The sequence below is a fragment of the Narcine bancroftii genome, chromosome 1 (assembly GCF_036971445.1).
Source record: "Narcine bancroftii isolate sNarBan1 chromosome 1, sNarBan1.hap1, whole genome shotgun sequence".
NCBI lineage: Eukaryota > Metazoa > Chordata > Chondrichthyes > Torpediniformes > Narcinidae > Narcine > Narcine bancroftii.
In genome coordinates, this window is record NC_091469.1 from 201,288,226 (window position 1) to 201,306,703 (window position 18,478).

The 18,478-nt window shown below is 44.0% G+C and overlaps 1 protein-coding gene across 10 annotated transcripts in view; it reads left to right on the forward strand.

Moving 5' to 3' along the window:
- mapkap1 (MAPK associated protein 1) overlaps window positions 1-18,478 on the forward strand; it is a 272,616-nt gene that overhangs the window by 114,973 nt on the left and 139,165 nt on the right. For all 10 annotated transcript variants that reach the window (XM_069888232.1, XM_069888225.1, XM_069888204.1 and 7 more), the window contains one exon: window positions 13,199-13,371. In XM_069888232.1, the coding sequence (XP_069744333.1) occupies window positions 13,199-13,371 (173 nt within the window). The remainder of the gene's footprint in view (window positions 1-13,198; window positions 13,372-18,478) is intronic.

The window sequence follows — 18,478 nt, forward strand, 5'->3', positions numbered from 1 at the left end:
TATGTCAGGTTCTGCCTGCTGCAGATCTACCAAGGCTGCATAGTCGACACCTGGGGCGGGGTCGTGCACTGCTCGGATAGCCAGGCGGGTTAGGGCATCGGCAACCACATTGGAGTTGTCAGCAATATGTTCAATGTTTGTTGAAAATTCAGATATGTTGAACAAGTGCCACTGTTGCCTGACTGACCACAGGTCTGGCACCTTGCTGAAAGCAAAGGTAAGTGGTTTGTGGTCTGTGTAAATTTTGAACATCCTGCCCTCCAGAAAGTCACGGAAATGCCGAATTGTCAGGTAGAGCGCTAACAGCTCCCTACTAAAGGCTCTGTGCTTGAGCTCTGGTGGCCTGAGATGTTTACTAAAAAAGGCCAGCAACTGCCACTGTCTGTTAACCAGTTGCTCAAGTACATCCCTGACCATTGTGCTGGAGGCGTAAACCATGAGGGCGGTCGGGGCGTCTGTCCTAGGATACACAAAGAGGATGGCTTTGGCTAGGGTATCTTTAGTTGCTTGGAAAGCCTTGGTCACCTCCTGTGTTCATTGAATGTCTTTATTGGGCTCTGCCATGAGGGAAAATAGCGGACTCATGATACAGTCCACTGCAGGTATGAACCGATGATTAAAAATTGACCATATCTGCAAACTCTTGCAGTACCTTCATAGTCATTGTTCTGGGGAAGGAATGAATTGTGTCCACTTTAGTGGGTAACTGCCTGGCCCCATGTTGGTCAATGCGATGGCCCAGGAAATCAATGGTCTCTCGGCCAAACTGGAACTTGATCATATTGAAGGTTAAACCGAACTCACTTAGCCTGGAGAACAGTAGTCTTAAATGAGTAGCGTGCTTGTTGTGAGTGTGGCCGGCTATTAAAATGTCATCGAGGTAGACAAAGGTGAAATGCAGATCCCGGCCCACTGCATCTATTAACTTTGGAAAGTCTGAGCCGCATTCTTCAGCCCAAATGGTATGCGGAGGAATTCGAACAATCCAAAGGGGGTTATGATGGCATTTTTGGGAATGTCATCAGGTGAACTGGGATCCGATGATACCCCCTGATGAGGTCCACCTTTGAAAATATCTGTGCCCCTTGCAGATTAGTGAAGTCCTGGATATGGGGCACAGGATATCTGTTGGGTATGGTGGCCTCGTTAAGGTGGCGGTAGTCTCCGCACAGCCTCCAACCTCCCGCTGCCTTAGGTACCATATGGAGGCGGGAGCACACGATGCTGAGTTCCTCCATCTTTTGAAACTCTTCTCTCGCCAAGTTGAGTTTCTTGGGTGGGTGGGGGAGAGACGCCATGCCCTGGCATGGAGGGAAGGGGCCTCCATAATAATTGGGTGACTCACCCAGTGCTTGGGTTCCACCAAGTTGAAACGGGGTTTAGTGATGGAAGGGAATTCCACTAAGACTTGAGCGAATTTGTTGTCAGCAGTACTGAGTGTACATGGGGGTTAGTAAATTTGGTACCCTTGAGTGAGCGTGTCTGAAATGTCCAGGCGTGTACCAGCTGACGCCCCTTAATGTCCACCAGTGGCTAGTTGGCCGCCACCATAAACTTCCAGTTGAATTGGCTGTCCCAAAGTGGAAGGGAATTGTATGGGTACTGAATGTTGGAGCCGTTTGCTGCCTGAGGCTCTTGGCCCACCATGCAACTGTGGGCTTCTAGACTGGATGGGGAAAGGACACTGTACTGTGCCCTGGTATCCACCAAGAAATGTCGGCCCGGCAGGGAGTCTTGGATGTGGAGGAGGCTATGGAGTTGGCCGGTCATCACGGCCATCAACAATGAATGGCCTTGCCGTTTCTCTGGAACATGCAGGGGGAGCAGCATCGATGTGCCTCAGTACCCCACAGTTGATAGAAACAGTACTTCTCACTGGTGGGATGGTCTGTCAACGGGCTTCCTGCCTGGGTGTTGCTGAGGAGGTGCTGCCACATGTTCAAGTGAAACACCGACGTCCCTCTTTGCCACCCACAGCATGTCTACTCAGGCAACCACCCTCCTGGGTCATGGAAGTCTTTCTCCGCCATGAGCAGCCAGATGTCTTCAGGCAGCTGCTCCAGAAAGATCTGCTGGAACAATGGGCAAGAGGTGTGGCCATCATTGAGAGCGAATATGCTGCTCATAAGGGCCGAAGGGGCCCTGTACCCCAAATCGTTGATGTACAGCAGTTGGGCTGTTCATCTGTGCTTTAATAGCCCGAAAGTGCAGGTTGATACCTCCTTAATAGCCACATACTTCCCTTGCTCAGGGGGCTGCTGGAGGAAGTCGATAATGCGGGCTGTGGTATCTTGATCAAGGGTGCTGACCACGTGTTGACTGTGGGGATCTAGCGAATGGCGAACTGCATCTCAGCCTGCTGGAACCACACCCGTGGTTGTGATGTCCAGAAGCATGACAGCTTCAACGCTATAGCCTTGATTGTAGGCTGTTCCTCCATCATTGGGTCCAAAGCGCCGTTTGGACCAGTCAGGGTCACCACTGTAACAGGGTCACTACGGTTATAGCTCAAGGTAAAAAGAAGACTCGCATACCAAGGGAGTGTAATCAACACTGCCTTTATTGGGCTACAGCCCTGCCTTTTATAGGCAGCCAGGCGTGTCACCACTGGGGCATTGCTTGATGAAAGCCGGCTGCTGATTGGTTGTCCTGGATGAGCAAGCCCACATTGGACCCCCGTGATCTGCTGGCTGATTCGACCGCTATTACTGCAGCCTATGGGAGTGGGTGTCTGATCCCGCGTCTGTCTGCCCGATCGTCGTGTTCGACAAGTTTGCTGTGTTTGCCCATGGAGTGGGCCGCTACAATATGACTATATATTGCATATTTTTATTATTATAACTTTATCATTGGAGGGGGGAAAGAGGGAGGGAAGAGTGGGTTAAGGGGAGGGGTTAATGTCATGTAATCATTGTAATTTTAAATCTAATTAGGAATTGACTTTGTATAATATAATTATATGGATGAAAATTTAAAAAAAATTTTTTGGAATATTTTATTTAAAAACAGCCCAGTAGCAACAGCAAATCACTTGTAACAGTGTTTAAACTACAAACAACAATGGAAGGCTTTTTAAGCATTAAAATATTGTTTAATTTTCACCCAAAATAATGCTGGCCACGGCTGATCACAGACACCTCCCCACTGAGCTCCTCCCCGGGAGCCCAATGTCCCTGCTTCTGCCTGGAAGCCCGACAACCCCGCTGCTGTTGGGAGGCCGCTCACCTTGATGATGCCAGGACAAGGGATTCTTCCAAACTCTTGCAGCTGGGAGACAGTCACATGCAGTTTGTGAGGGAGAGTTGGAGACAAAAATCAATAGGGGAAGATAAAGAAGAAAAAGAAAGAGAGAGGGGAGGAAGTTATCTTAAACAAGGACAATCGTTCTAATTTCATGTCAAGTGAAATTTTTTTCTCAACCTGTGAGGTCACTTCAGCTCTGAAAAAATTTTGGAGAAACGAGGATTTTGGAGAATCCAATTTGGGATAATTGGAGTTGTATTGTATAAATATTTAGACTAATTATGGATAGTCAACGTGTGTGTGTGTGTGTGTGTGTGTGTGTGTGTGTGTGTGTGTGTGTGTGTGTGTGTGTGTGTGTGTGTGTGAGAGAGATAGGTCATGTTTAACCAATCTGAGTTTTTTGAGAAGGTTACCAGAAAAGTTGATGAAGGAAAGGCTGAGAATGTTGTCCACATAGACTTTATCAAGGCCTTTGACAAAGTCCCACAAGGGATGTTAGTCAGGAAGGTTCAGGCACTCAGTATTGGTGAATGGTAGGGCACTGAGGAGTGTGATAGAAAAGTGGGATTTGGGAATACAGAGACTTAATTCCCTGAAAATGATGTCACAGGTAGATAGAGTGGTAAAGAGAGTTTTTGGTATATTGACCTTCATAAAGCAAAATATTAAGCATAGGAGTTGGGATGTTCTGATAAAGTTCTAATATAAGTTATCATTGGTGAGGCCAAATTTGCATTATTGTGTGCAGTTTTGGTCACCTAACTACTGGAAAGATATCAATAAGATAGAATCGGTGCAGAAAAAATTTACTGGGATGTTGCTTGAACATCAGGGTCTGAGTTACAGGGAAAGGTTAAACAAGGACCTTTTTTCCTTGGAGAGAAGAATAAGGGGAGATTTGATAGAGGTATACAAAATTATGAGAGGGATAGACAGTAAATGTAGGTTGGCTTTTTCTACTGAGGGTAGGTGAGAAACAAACCAGAGAACATGGGTTAAGTGTGAAAGGGGAGCACCACGCCCCAAAAGTTAAATAAATGGGACCCAACAGTATCAGATAGATGTTTTCGCTGTAAGAAGGAAACGGGAACAACAGTACATGCAATTTGGGCATGTGAGAAAGTGGAAAAGTTTTGGGAAGATCTAAATCAGATATAAAATAAAATCACAAAAAATAAGATACCAAAAAATCCAGCGATCTTTCTTCTCGGTAATATAAAAAGTAAAGAACTTGGCCTCAATTTGGATGAAGCACAAAAAAGATTTATTATGATAGCCTTAGCTGTAGCAAAAAAATGTATAATGTCAACCTGAAAATCAGAAGATAGCCTGAGAATACAGCAATGGTACATAGAAATGAATAAATGTATTCCATTGGAAAAAATAACATATAATTTAAGAAATAACATCAGTGTTCAAACATATTTGGGAACAGTACATGGAACACAACAGAGAAGTCTTACCGCAGACCTCCACCACCTAAAATGACAGAATGAGAAGAAGACGAAATGAACTGATCCAGTGTGTAAAAGTAGATGACACAATTTTCTTGTTTATTTTCATTGTGTGATGACATCGTTTAATGTATCGTATATGTTGAACGTTTAGTGGGTGGGGAGGGGGGTGGGAAGGAGGGAGGGAAGGAAGGGAGGGGGGGGAAAGGGGAGAAAATGACACTGTGTATATTCAAGAGGGAAATGTTTGTGTATTTTGGTCAATATGGTTCATAGTGTGAAAAATCAAAAAAATTTTTAAAAAGAGTGAAAAGGGTAAAATTTAAGAGGAACATGAGGGGGACTTCTTCACACAGAGAGTGTTGGGAGTATGGAATGAGCTGCCAGCTGACGTGAATGTGAACTCAATTTTAACATTTCAGAAAATTTTGGACAGGTACATGCACTGGGGGTTGGGGCGCATATGGAAGGATATGGACTGGATGCAGGACATTGGGACTGAGCAAAAAAATAGTTTGGCCTGGACTAGAAGGGCCAAAGGGCCTGTTTCTGTGCTGTAATGTTCTACAGTTCTAAGCTGCTTTCTTAAGGCACTGCCTCTTCAATGCCCTTCATTGAAGAATAATTCCAGAAAGTTGATTCCCGAGATGAGGGGGGTTTGCCTTTGAGGAGAGATTGATTCATCTTGTACTGTACTTGCTGGAATTTAGAAGAATGAGAAGGTATCTTATAAAATTATGAAAGGTATTGATAAGATACAAGTAGATAAGTTGTTTCCATTGGTGGGGGAGACTCAAATGAGGGGTCATAGCCTCAAGATTCAGGGTGGTAGATTTAGGGTGGAGATGAGGTTGGTGAATCTGTTATTTGCTATCCATTGTAGCAGTGAGGACTACCTCAGTAAATATATTTAAGACAAGGTTGGATATATTTTTCATAGCAGGGGAATTGAGGGATATGGGGAAAACACAGATAGATGGAGATGAGCCTATCATCAGATCAGCCATGATCTTATTGAATGGCAGAGCAGACTTGATGGGCTGGATGGCCTACTCCTGTAGAAATTTGGAAGAGTCTTTGGTGACTTACCAACCTCCTCAAACTCCTAATGAAATAGAGCAGCTAGCATGATTGCATTGACATGATGGTCTTTAGAGATGCTGACACCCAGGAATTTTTTTTAACCTTCTCCTCTGCTGAGCTCTTGATGAGGACTAATATGTGTTCTCCTGGGTTCCCCTTCCTGAAGTCCACAATAAATTCCTGAGTTTTATTGACATTGAGTGAAGGTAGTTGTTGTGACACCACTCAACTAGCTGATCAATCTCACTCCTACAGAGAGCCCCAGGTTTTTAAGCTTGCTAACCATTACTGAGATAATGATGTTGAAAGATGAGCTATAATCTATGAAAAGCTGCTTGATGCAGGGGTATTGCTGTTGTCCAGCTGATCCAGGACCAAATAACTTGATTAATCAAAGTTTATAAAAGAGCATTTTTGTTGGTTGAAAACCTGTTGAGTTTTAATGCCACGGTTTTCAAAATTACAGATCGCGTGAAATAAAGAAGCAAATTTAGACAACTCAGTTTGAAATCCAAAAAAGACCGTATATTTTTCAAAGGACTAACGGTCAATAATCCTGCACAGGAATATCTCTGTATTGCAAAGGAAGAAAATAAGAGTTTAAAATGTTGTCCCTCTAGAAATCAAATAGCCATCATCAATATAATGTAAATTTTTGAGGCCTTGTAATGGCCTTTTTAAATGGCTCAACGATTGATTGTTATGAAATACTTTGTTCTTTTTAGTAATTTACAAGAGTATTAATGACTGTTCTGCAACCTCTATCTTGTGATACATCATCTGATAATGAATTGAAGAATATGTTTCTTCAATAGTATTTGATTAAATCTTTACATCGACATTTAAGTCTTTGAGAGCACCCTGTTCTCCAAGGATTAATAGAGTTTGGAATGTGTAATTCATTCTTATGGTGATAAAAATCCTATTTTAACATTTAAAGCTTATTGATTTTTCTCTAAAGTGATTTAAAGAGATAGAAGTTTTAAAAAATTACATTTGAACATCCGTGGAATTACTTGGCAATGATGTTGTGTTATCAGTATGGAATATGGCATTAATGGAATAGATCATGTAACTGTGAATTATTTATGTGGCCAAGGTTTTCTCAACATAGGTTTTATCTCTGCAGTGTGGATGAATGATTGTATTTTTGAATCACAAGCGTGCTATTCCTTTTTAAGGTTGCTTGTATATAGAAAAGGATATTTTGTCTCTTGTACATGATGATAAAACTTGTTTAGAGTTTCAATAATGTGAGTGTTAGAGCCTATTCTACTGTTTTTTTCAGGGCCTTGTGAGAATGTGCATTTGAATCTGCGAAATGCATGTGTTGCATCTTTTAGAAATGTTGATTGGATTTATGTACAGGGCTCAAAATGAATTACGATCTCCACTATGTCCATTACAGGATTTTATTCCCTGGATATGTCTTTAGCTAACGACATCAGATTTGTTGTAATTTTGGGACCCCATTTTATGTGGTGAGTTCATGGCCTTCAAGTTACTAAATTGGACAGCAATCCTTAGAAATGGAATTATCCTGATTGCTGGTTCAAAGATTACAGAACTAAACAGCCTTAATAAACACATCAATTAATTAATAATCTCATATAGACATCTTGATCAAGGTGGCCATGATGGCAAAAGGAAAATTTGACAAGGATGCTCTTCTGAAGATGGCATCAAAGCAGAGTGACATAGACAGTGCAAGACCTTTACAGTTTTGTGTGTCCAGTAACTGACACTGATACCTCCAGTCGCTTTATTTATGATTGTTCCCAAAACTATATATTTCAGTGACTCCTGGAAATGTTAAAGGACGCTGAGTGTAAATGTTGCTTTGTAATTCAGTCAGGATTCAAAAAGATCTAATTGTCATAAATTTTGCCAACAATTTAGAAGTATAAATGTTTCAGAAATGTGTTGATGCTGTTGTGAATGGGTGGATGTTAACTTAAAATAATTGTTTTCTGTGCAGTGTCCAAGCATTTAATTTAATTGGTCATTAAATGATATGTGAGGCAATAAACGGCACGTGTTCGCTATCATGTAAATGTTGTTGAGTGCACTTGTTAATTCAGATGTAAAAATGGCTGTTATGTTAACAATGAAGAGTAAATGTGGCTACTATTTTGCAGAAAGTGTTTCAATCAATGCTTGGAAATGTCTGCAGGGTTTTGGATAAAATAAGCTTCCAGGCTACAGTATTTTTTTTAACCTGATTTTATCTTTGTGCAGTGAAAACATGTGTTGTCCAGTCTGCCTTCATTTGATTAGCTCTGCTGAGCAATAAAGTGGCACATTTTCCCTGTTGCTCCTTGCTTATTGAGCTTTTAGACTGTTGGAGAGGTTCTTATTAGAGATGTAGTCACCCTACAGGAGAAAAGAGTTTTGGTCTGGAAGGCTGGCGGCAAAACTCTGCATGCCAAACTGCATGAGTTTTTCAAGCTTTGTTGGGACCAAGGAAAACTGCCTCAGGACCTTCGTGATGCCATCATCATCACCCTGTACAAAAACAAAGGCAAGAAATCAGACCGGTCAAACTACAGGGGAATCACGCTGCTCTCCATTGCAGGCAAAATCTTCGCTAGGATTCTCCTGAATAGAATAATACCTAGTGTCGCCGAGAATGTTCTCCCAGAATCACAGTGCGGCTTTCGCGGAAACAGAGGAACTACTGACATGGTCTTTGCCCTCAGACAGCTCCACGAAAAGTGCAGAGAACAAAACAAAGGACTCTACATCACCTTTGTTGACCTCACCAAAGCCTTCGACACTGTGAGCAGGAATGGGCTTTGGCAAATACTAGAGCGCATCGGATGCCCCCCAAAGTTCCTCAACATGGTTATCCAACTGCACGAAAACCAACAAGGTCGGGTCAGATACAGCAATGAGCTCTCTGAACCCTTCTCCATTAACAATGGCGTGAAGCAAGGCTGCGTTCTCGCACCAACCCTCTTTTCAATCTTCTTCAGCATGATGCTGAACCAAGCCATGAAAGACCGCAACAATGAAGACGCTGTTTACATCCGGTACCGCACGGATGGCAGTCTCTTCAATCTGAGGCGCCTACAAGCTCACACCAAGACACAAGAGCAACTTGTCTGTGAACTACTCTTTGCAGACGATGCCGCTTTAGTTGCCCATTCAGATCCAGCTCTTCAGCGCTTGACGTCCTGTTTTGCGGAAACTGCCAAAATGTTTGGCCTGGAAGTCAGCCTGAAGAAAACTGAGGTCCTCCATCAGCCAGCTCCCCACCATGACTACCAGCCCCCCTACATCTCCATCGGGCACACAAAACTCAAAATGGTCAACCAGTTTACCTGTCTCGGCTGCACCATTTCATCGGATGCAAGGATCGACAATGAGATAGACAACAGACTCGCCAAGGCAAATAGCGCCTTTGGAAGACTACACAAAAGAGTCTGGAAAAACAACCAACTGAAAAACCTCACAAAGATAAGCGTATACAGAGCCCTTGTCGTACCCACACTCCTGTTCGGATCCGAATCATGGGTCCTCTACTGGTATCACCTACGGCTCCTAGAACGCTTCCACCAGCGTTGTCTCCGCTCCATCCTCAACATCCATTGGAGCGCTTTCATCCCTAACGTCGAAGTACTCGAGATGGCAGAGGTCGACAGCATCGAATCCACGCTGCTGAAGATCCAACTGCGCTGGGTAGGTCACGTCTCCAGAATGGAAGACCATCGCCTTCCCAAGATCGTGTTATATGGCGAGCTCTCCACTGGCCATCGTGTCAGAGATGCACCAAAGAAGAGGTACAAGGACTGCCTAAAGAAATCTCTTGGTGCCTGCCACATTGACCACCGCCAGTGGGCTGATATCGCCTCAAACCGTGCATCTTGGTGCCTCACAGTTTGGCGGGCAGCAACCTCCTTTGAAGAAGACCGCAGAGCCCACCTCACTGACAAAAGACAAAGGAGGAAAAACCCAACACCCAACCCCAACCAACCAATTTTCCCCTGCAACCGTGTCTGCCTGTCCCGCATTGGACTTGTCAGCCACAAACGAGCCTGCAGCTGACGTGGACATTTACCCCCTCCATAAATCTTCGTCCGCGAAGCCAAGCCAAAGAAATCCAAGAATCTTAAAGAAATCATGGATGATGATTTGGTGCAGAGAGAGCAGCAAATGATAAGATGCTGCTGAAAAGGTCATTTCTGGATGTAGGATTCTTAAGATCATGCCAACACTGTACATATTTTGTGTATCAGTTGCCCCAGGTCCATTCAAAGCATTTCTGCAATTTAGAATAAAAGTGTGTGGAATGATTGTGGAACTGGATTCAATTTTACTGTTGGTTGGAAATGTGCATGTATACTGGAAAAGCAGAAAACAATCGAGGGGAAAAAGGCTGGGGATTAATTGGAGAACTTGACCAAAATGCAGTCACAGGAACAATTCTTTTGTAAGCTGTGCTGTTCTGTGTGACAAATATTGTGACCCACCAAAGGTACCTCAACTTGTGTTGATAATTGATAGCTTTGAAGTGAGGTGAATGGTTTAATGGGCATCTCTGTATTAAAAATGCAGTATATACAATTAAATTGCAGATGTATGCATTTCAAATCTGATGGACTTGCCTGTTAAATCAGGTACCTGATAATTTGTGTTTTGTTCTGAATGGAGGTCAAAATGCTCAATTTAATACTTTGTGTGATTCTTAAAACTACATTTTCTGATTGCCATTTTTATATAATTGTGAATATCCCATTTATATGCCTTGTTGAACAGAACATTTATTTTAAATGTGTTCCTGCTGGCATTAAAATAACTGATTGGAAAATCTAGACTCTAAACTCAATTAAAATATTTTCATTTGGTGTAAAAGATTCTCTGCTTCTCGTATATCATTTTAGTGATGTCTTAGTTAATGACAAAACTCCAATAGATGCACATGATTGTAATCTTGAAATTGATTAAAAGATCATTTACAACTTAGTAGTTTTAGATTCTGGGTTTTAAGTTATGTAGTTAATTTTTTGTTACTTAATTTGTTGTCTTTTAGCCTGTTGAGTACTCTGCTTTTCTCTTGAATATATTGTGACAATCTCTTAAATGTCTGATGACATATGATCAACTTGAAAATATGCCTCTCACCAAAGATGCTGCTTGACCCATTTAATATTTCCTGTGCTTTATTCAGATTTTTAAAAAATTTAGACAAACAGCATGGTAATAGGCCCTTTCAGCCCACAAGCCTATGCCACCCAATTGACCTACATCCTGGTACGATTTGAATGGTGGGAGGAAGCCGGGGCCCCCAGAAGAAACCCATGCAGACATGGAGAGAACACACAAACTCCTTACAGCACCATATTCCAACCCCACTCACTAGCACTGTAACAGTATTGTGCTCACCATGCTGCCCCTTTAGTTCACGGGAATTCGGAACTGATGCCACTTGCCCCTTAAACATATCAAAACATTTGATGAGGTCAGTGATTAATTATTCTCTGTTGTCAGGCTATTAATCGTGAGGTATCGTGGCAATTAGTTCTTGGGTCCAGCAATTCACCATCTATGAACAGTGAGACTGATTTGTTGCTGATATAAGCTAAAATGGAGTTGGAGAAGGGAGTAGGCCTCAAAAGGGTTTTGCCCACCTTTTTAAGTGTTCAGGGAGCTGAAGGAAACAATCTAAACCGGTGGAATTAGACATCAACTTTAGTGCATAAAACAGAAAAGTAGATTTGGTCATTTTGATTTTAAAGGTATCAATCTGCAGGTGAATCCAATAGTTTGGAAGATGAATTATGTGTCAGCCTTGTGAGAATTTGAGCATGGACTTTACTGAAATTAGACAGGTCCTTGGTGAAATTGCACCTGAATCATTGTTATCTGTTTTTGTTGTCTGAAGTAAAACTGGAATTCCTTGCTACAGATGAAGTGGTGAGTCTTCCACATGAGAGGTGGACCCTCTATTCTCTAGAGTTTGGCAGATTTGAGAGATTTCATTAGGCACTTTCAGGTGGCCAATTGACCCGCTTGTAAAGCCGCATATTTTGGCAATATCCGACTGTTGGGAGGCCACGTGAATGCGCAGGAGGCGCCTGCAAGACGAACTTTGTAACCCTCCTCCGAGAGGGATAATCACCACAGCACAGTGGCCTCCCCAGCCATCTGAATGCAGCTGGCTAAAAGTGGCTGCATTCAGGATGACAGTCAGATGGCGAGCGCCTTCCCCCACGCAGTGAGTTGGGGCAGGGGCAGCTGGCTGGGTTGTCAGTGTGGGGACTGCAGGGCTGGCGCAGCGGGCAGGGGAAAAGGGGGCTGGAACAGTGGGCGGGGGAGTACGGGACTGGGAACTCAGGGATACTGCGTCCATGTCCTTGCTTTCCTCTGCCAAGGCTCGAGCACGCTGATGCTAAGCTTGTTATGGCACTTGAGTCGGGTACCTGCATTGTTTCAGCCAGCCCCCTTCTCCCCCGCCGGCCACTCCAGCCCCCTTCTCCCCCGCCGGCCGCTCCAGCCCCCTTCTCCCCTGCTGGGGATTTCCCCACGCTGATAGCCCACGCTGGCTGTCCCCATGCTGATAGCCAGCCATCCTAATTTGATAGCACAAGGGACAGGAGCCGGTGTGTGCTCAGCTGTTCCTTCAGGTGGCCACCACTGTGCTTTTAGCACTGCCACCTGAACGGCAAGTCAAAGGGCCGCTTCCTCTTCTTCAGGTGCATTCTTAGCGGAGAATCCACCTGAAGAAGCCTATTGAAAAGTAGAGTAATTTTATTGGACTCAATGGGCAAAGGATATTTCCTTTCCCTGGTTGAATGCCTTGCCAGGGGTGGAGACTGAAACATTATGGGGCGTTTAAGAGATTCTTAGACATGGATGAAAGAAAAAGAGGGTTATGAGATATGAAGGGTTTACTATTTTTAGAATTATGTAGGTTGACACAATATCAAGGGCTGAATGGCCTATGCTGTAATGTTCCATGAAGAGTTTTAAAAATGGGTTGGTCTTGGAATGAGAAGCCATGTGGGAAACAAATAAGAAGAATTACTTCATACGTACTTGGAATTCTATGAGAAAGCGGTGAATGGTCAGCTATTGAGTTCATTCCAAACTGAGGACAATAGATTTCTGGTCTTCACAGGAATAGGGGGAGATGTCTGGACACTGGAGAAAAGCAGTGAGTTTGATCAATCATTATCTTGACAAATGGTAGCGTAGACATAAGGGGCTAAATTGTCATTGGCCATTTTTGTCTTATGATTATGATAAATGTGAAGAATTCTGTTGATTTTGGTGCAAAATGAAGTATGTCCATTACAGTCAGGTGATTTACATCCAGAGTAGCGTTTTCATTTCTTAAGGGAAATCTGAAGGATTGTAAAAAGTGTACTCTCAAATGAATCTTTCTGTTTGACAACTTATTTTTTTTCCCCTCATAGGGCCACATTGGTACCACAGCAACCAAAAATATTGATGTCTACCTCCCCATGCAGACAAGCCAAGATAAGATGCAGCCAATGACTGTGGTTACAATGGCAAATGCAAGAGTTCAAGATCTGATTGGCTTACTCTGCTGGCAGTACACCAGTGAAGGACGTGAACCCAAACTGAAGTAATTAAAGCACCTTGTTTCTTTTATGTGGAATGTATTACTCTTTTTTTTAACTTGCATTGCATTGTATCAAAGCTTTTAAATTTCAGGCTTAGGTTACCAACAAAGTACAAAAAACGATCTTGATTTGGTTTATATCAAAGGCCAATAATTTTGCATGCTTTTTATTGGTCAATTTATTTTGTCTGGAGAGGCTATCAACCTGGAATTTGCATGTAGCCCTTGGCTAAGATGTTAAAAATTGTAGTTGAGCAAAAGAGGGCAAGAAGGTGAGCAAAATGAACAATTGAAATGTGGTGGGAAGCTTTACAAAGTTGCAGATGCTGAAGTAAAATAGAGGAATTACTTGAACATGAACCTACTGAAGTAGTAACTTTTAAACATGTTATTACCTTGGCATCAGGAGCCAATGAGAAGGATAGTTAATAGATACAAGTGGGATCCATTGACTTTTGGCAAAGTCAGAATTCATTAAGCCTAAAGTAGACCATCTCAAAGAGAGAATACAAATTTAGTTGATGCCATGGCATGAATAAAGACAATTCAAGTTCAGGTTTATTGTAACAGTGCAACCTGACTCTCCAGTCCGCGGTGCCAAAACAGTACAAATACATATAAAGATATAACGTACAGATGAACAATACATATACACAGAACACCTTTACATGTATACACCTTAAAAATATTATTAATAAATAGTAGTCACGGGAAGTTGTTTTAACAGTCATTTAGTAGTCTCACTGTCCATGGGAAGTAGCTGTTCCACAACCTAGTGGATGTGCCTCTAATACTTTATCTCTTACCTGATGGGAGTAGAGGGAGGATGTTGTGTGCAGGATGGTAAGGGTCCTTGCATATTTTGCGAGCTCTCTTGAAACAACGATCCTGGTAAATCACATCTCTGGGGGGTGGGGAAGGAGAGAGACCTCAGTGATGCTCTGCTTCTTTTATGGTCCTGTGGATTAACCTCTGATCTGATGCTTTATAGCAGCTGTTCCACACTGTGATGCAGCTGGCCAGGACACTCTTGACAGACTCTTGTTAAAAGTTGACAGGATGGTGGCCAGTAACTTGCCACCTCGGCCTTCTAAGGAAGTGTAGTCGCTGTTGTGCCTTCCTGACACTTCTTAAATGGACTCTGAGGAACTTGGTGCTCTCCACTCTCTCCAGTACTGAATTGTGTAGTGGAAGGTGGTTGTCTCTGGTCCTCCTGCAATCCACAATCATCCCCTTTGTCTTGTCTCTGTTGAGACCCGGGTCGGTATTCTCTCACCATTCCACGAGATTTTACATTTCTTCTCTGGTGTTGTGACTCATTGTTGCTGCTAAAGCCAACTACTGGCAGGTCATCTGAAAACATGATTACTTTGTTGGAGCTGGATCTGGTATTCCAATCATGGGTCAGGAGTATGAACAGGAGCTGAACACACAGGCCTGAGATGTTCCAGTGCTCAGCGTGAAGGTGCTTGACATTATGCTGCCTATCGGGACAGACTGTGGTCCAGAATCCAGTCACAGAGAGGGGTGCTTCTCCACTAGCCTCTGGGGTATGATTGCATTAAACATAGAGTTAAGTAAATGAACACCAACTTGGCGCAATTCTCCAGGTGGGATAGGATGGAATGGATGGACAATAGCATTGTCAGTGGAATGGTTCCATCTGACGGCAAATTGAAATGGGAGGTGTGCTTTAATATGTTCTGTCGCCAGACGCTGGAAGCATTTCATAATGATGGAGGTCAGCGCCACTGGACGGTCATCAATGAAGCCTGTTGCTGTCGCCCTCTTTGGTACAAGGAAGATGGTGGATGTCTTAAAACTTACAGGGATGAAGTGTTGACCATCTCCATCAGTTGGTCATTTCAGTCCTTTAGTACCTAATGGAGTATGTCTGGTCATGCTACCTTGTGTGGGTTCACCCTAGATAAGATTCATGGTGCCTGTTCTTCAGAGACGATAAGTTGGCACAGGAGCTGAAGTTGGGCTTGAAATGGAAAATGCCAAGTAATGGGTTACGTAGTTTGAAACTTGATTGTTGTTTGAGTTGGCAATTCTGATTATCCTCATCTAGGAAAGCAATAGCAAAATTGTTGAGCTAATTTTAAGAATTATAAAATGAACCCCAAGTTCTGAACCCCAACTTGTGTGTAGGAGAAGGTAAATTCATTCTTAAAATTTTTAAGAAACTTGTAACTACTGAACTGTCATTAAAATTAAAATAATTCATTAATGTTCCTCAGGAAAGAAATGTATTCTTCTATCCTTGTATGTGAGTGCAGATCCATCTTTAAGGTCAACTCTTAACTTCTCCCAATAATGACCTTGCAAACAATGTAATTTGGGTGTTAATTAGATTGATAAATTTATGCTTTGCCAGTGACTGCTTCATCCTGTGAAAGAAGAAATATCTGTATATGCGAGACATTAAACTAGCTGCAAAGTCAGGATTGTCTGATAGAAGGCAGAGGAGGATCATTAGACCATTAGTACTGTTTTATGCATTAATTCCCAATCGACCAGACTCTTGAGCAGTGTTTCTTGGGCTGTTGCACCCACAAAGCAGAGATGAGGCAATGCTCCTACATTTATGCCTTGCAGATTGAAAGGCTTTGAAAAACCAGGTGAGCCAATCACTGTAGATTACTCATCTATTGATATACTTTATTATTTGTAAGGCTGATCCAATTTAATGTTGGAAATTTGGAAATGTGCTGCCTTTGAATAGCAAAGAGAAGTGATGAACTGTTGCTGATTGCCCTGTTGGAAGCCTCTTTTATTATTTTAGTCAATTACTTTAGGGCAGGGGTTCCCAACCTGGGGTACATGTACCCCCAGTGGTACCTTTGCACTTTTCAGGGGGTTCATTAGGTCTGAGAGAATAACCACTACTGTACAATACATGATGTTGTAATCTGCACTCAGATTGCACAATATCATTTTTTTTTGTTCCTTAATTTTTAGGGGTACACGGGAACCTATAAAAATGCCCAAGGGGTACAGAGGAACAAAAAGGTTGGGAACCCTGCTTTAGAGGTTGGAATAGGGTGCAAAAGCACCCAGATTTCATAGCATTTTTACAGATGCAGAGTGTGATAGTACAGATTCTATCACCAATGTGTATATGTATAGATTGTAGTGTAGGATGACTGTAATTGGCTGAGAACGTAGCCACACCTACTGGTAGGTCTCAAAGGGTTGCTCCTAGCCAGACCAGATCATTCTGGACTAGTCTACCTACATGTGATACGCTCCAGTCTTCCAGTTAATAAAACCCTTGGTTTGGATCAACAAGCCTTTGATTCTTTCAACGTGCTCTACAATTTTATTAACTAGAAAGTTTTAAAGGGATGGAGCGTATGCTACGGCTGGAACGCCTTGACATCGACCCACAGTCTGCTACAGCCTCACTGGGTGAGGTGCTTTGAAACATACTTACAACTCTCTGACCCTGTTGTGGTAGAGGACAACCATCGATTACTAATATTGATAACTATGGTGTCACCGAGAGTCTACCAGAGCATGCAGGACGCAACCACTTGCGCTGCAGCCATGAAGGTGCTGAAAGGGCTCTACGAGCGACTGGTGAACAGGGTCTACGCTCGTTACAAACTAGCGACAAGGAGTCCTGTAGAGCTTGTCTTTGGTCTTTGGCTTGGCTTCGCGGACGAAGATTTATGGAGGGGGTAAATGTCCACGTCAGCTGCAGGCTCGTTTGTGGCTGACAAGTCCGATGCGGGACAGGCAGCTTGTATTCAAGCACTAAGGGCACTGGGCAGGGACTGTGCCTGCACAGACAGAACCGCTGCGGAGACCACAGGTGATCTCATTCGGGTTGCCTACGTGGCCGGGGTCCGATCAAATGAGGTGAGGCAGCGCCTGCTAGAGCACGGGGGAGAAAACCTAGAGGATGTGATCCGGATTGCAGAGACAATGGAGGATGCGGTCTTAAGTATGGACATGTACTCTCAGGGCTGGACCCCACGCTCTGATGTGAGTAGGATACCTTCCCTCAACCCTACTACCTCCCGGCACACCGACGGCCTGTCGGCTGCCACTATGCTGCCCGATGTGACCCTGAAGTGTTATTTCTGCGGGAGGGACAAGCACAGCAGGTCCCAGTGCCCAACAAGAAAAGCCAGGTGCCAGAAGGGCCTTAAAACGGCCACTTTCCTGTAGTCTTTCGCTCCAAAATGGTCACTGTCAAACACAGTGCCTCGTGTGAAGCCCAACCTACATTCTTACGGTCATCAACGAGTACTCCCACTTCCCGCTTCCCATTCGCTGTGCCCAGCTCGGACATGACCGCCTCCTCAGTCATAGAGGCCCTGCACAGCATCTTTGCCATCTTCGGGTTGCATCCACAGTGACAGGGGGTCCTCGTTAAGAGCGCGGAGCTGCGGCAGTACCTTCTGGAGCGTGGTATTGCTTCAAGCAGGACTACCAGCTATAACCCACGCGGCAATGTGCAGGTCGAAAGAGAGAATGCTTGCCCTCCGGTCCAAAGGTCTCCCCACCTCTCGCTGGCAGGATGTGCTCACTAGTGCCCTACACTTCATCCGCTCCCTCCTACGCACCGCGACCAATGCCACCTCCCATGAAAGGATGGTCTCTTTCCCGAGGAAATCCGAATCGGGAACGACCATACCGGCGTGGCTCACGGTTCCCGGGCTGGTCCTCCTGCGATGTCACGTCCAGTACTCAAAGAATGACCCCTTGGTTGACTGAGTGACCCTGCTCCATGCGAACCCGCATTATACCTACATTGAATACCCGAACAGGCGGGAGGACACAGTGTCGGTTAAGGGAGTTAGCCCAAGCTGGATCAGGCCCTGCAGTGCTTCCAACCCAACCTCCCCCAAATCCTTCTCCCCCAGGTCATGTGCTCGAACAGAGGGACCAGCATCACCCCACCAGCTCAGGCCAGACTGTCGACAACGCCATTGGGGAATTGACTGAAGCCGTGGCCGCACCCGATGAGCCTGCCGGCGATATGACTCCCGGCGCCACGGCGGTCACGCTGGATGGTCAGGCCCCCTGAGCGGTACAGCCCCTAACCTCCACTGGGCCATTTTTTTTATACAGCCCTCCATCCACCCCGGGGTCAGTT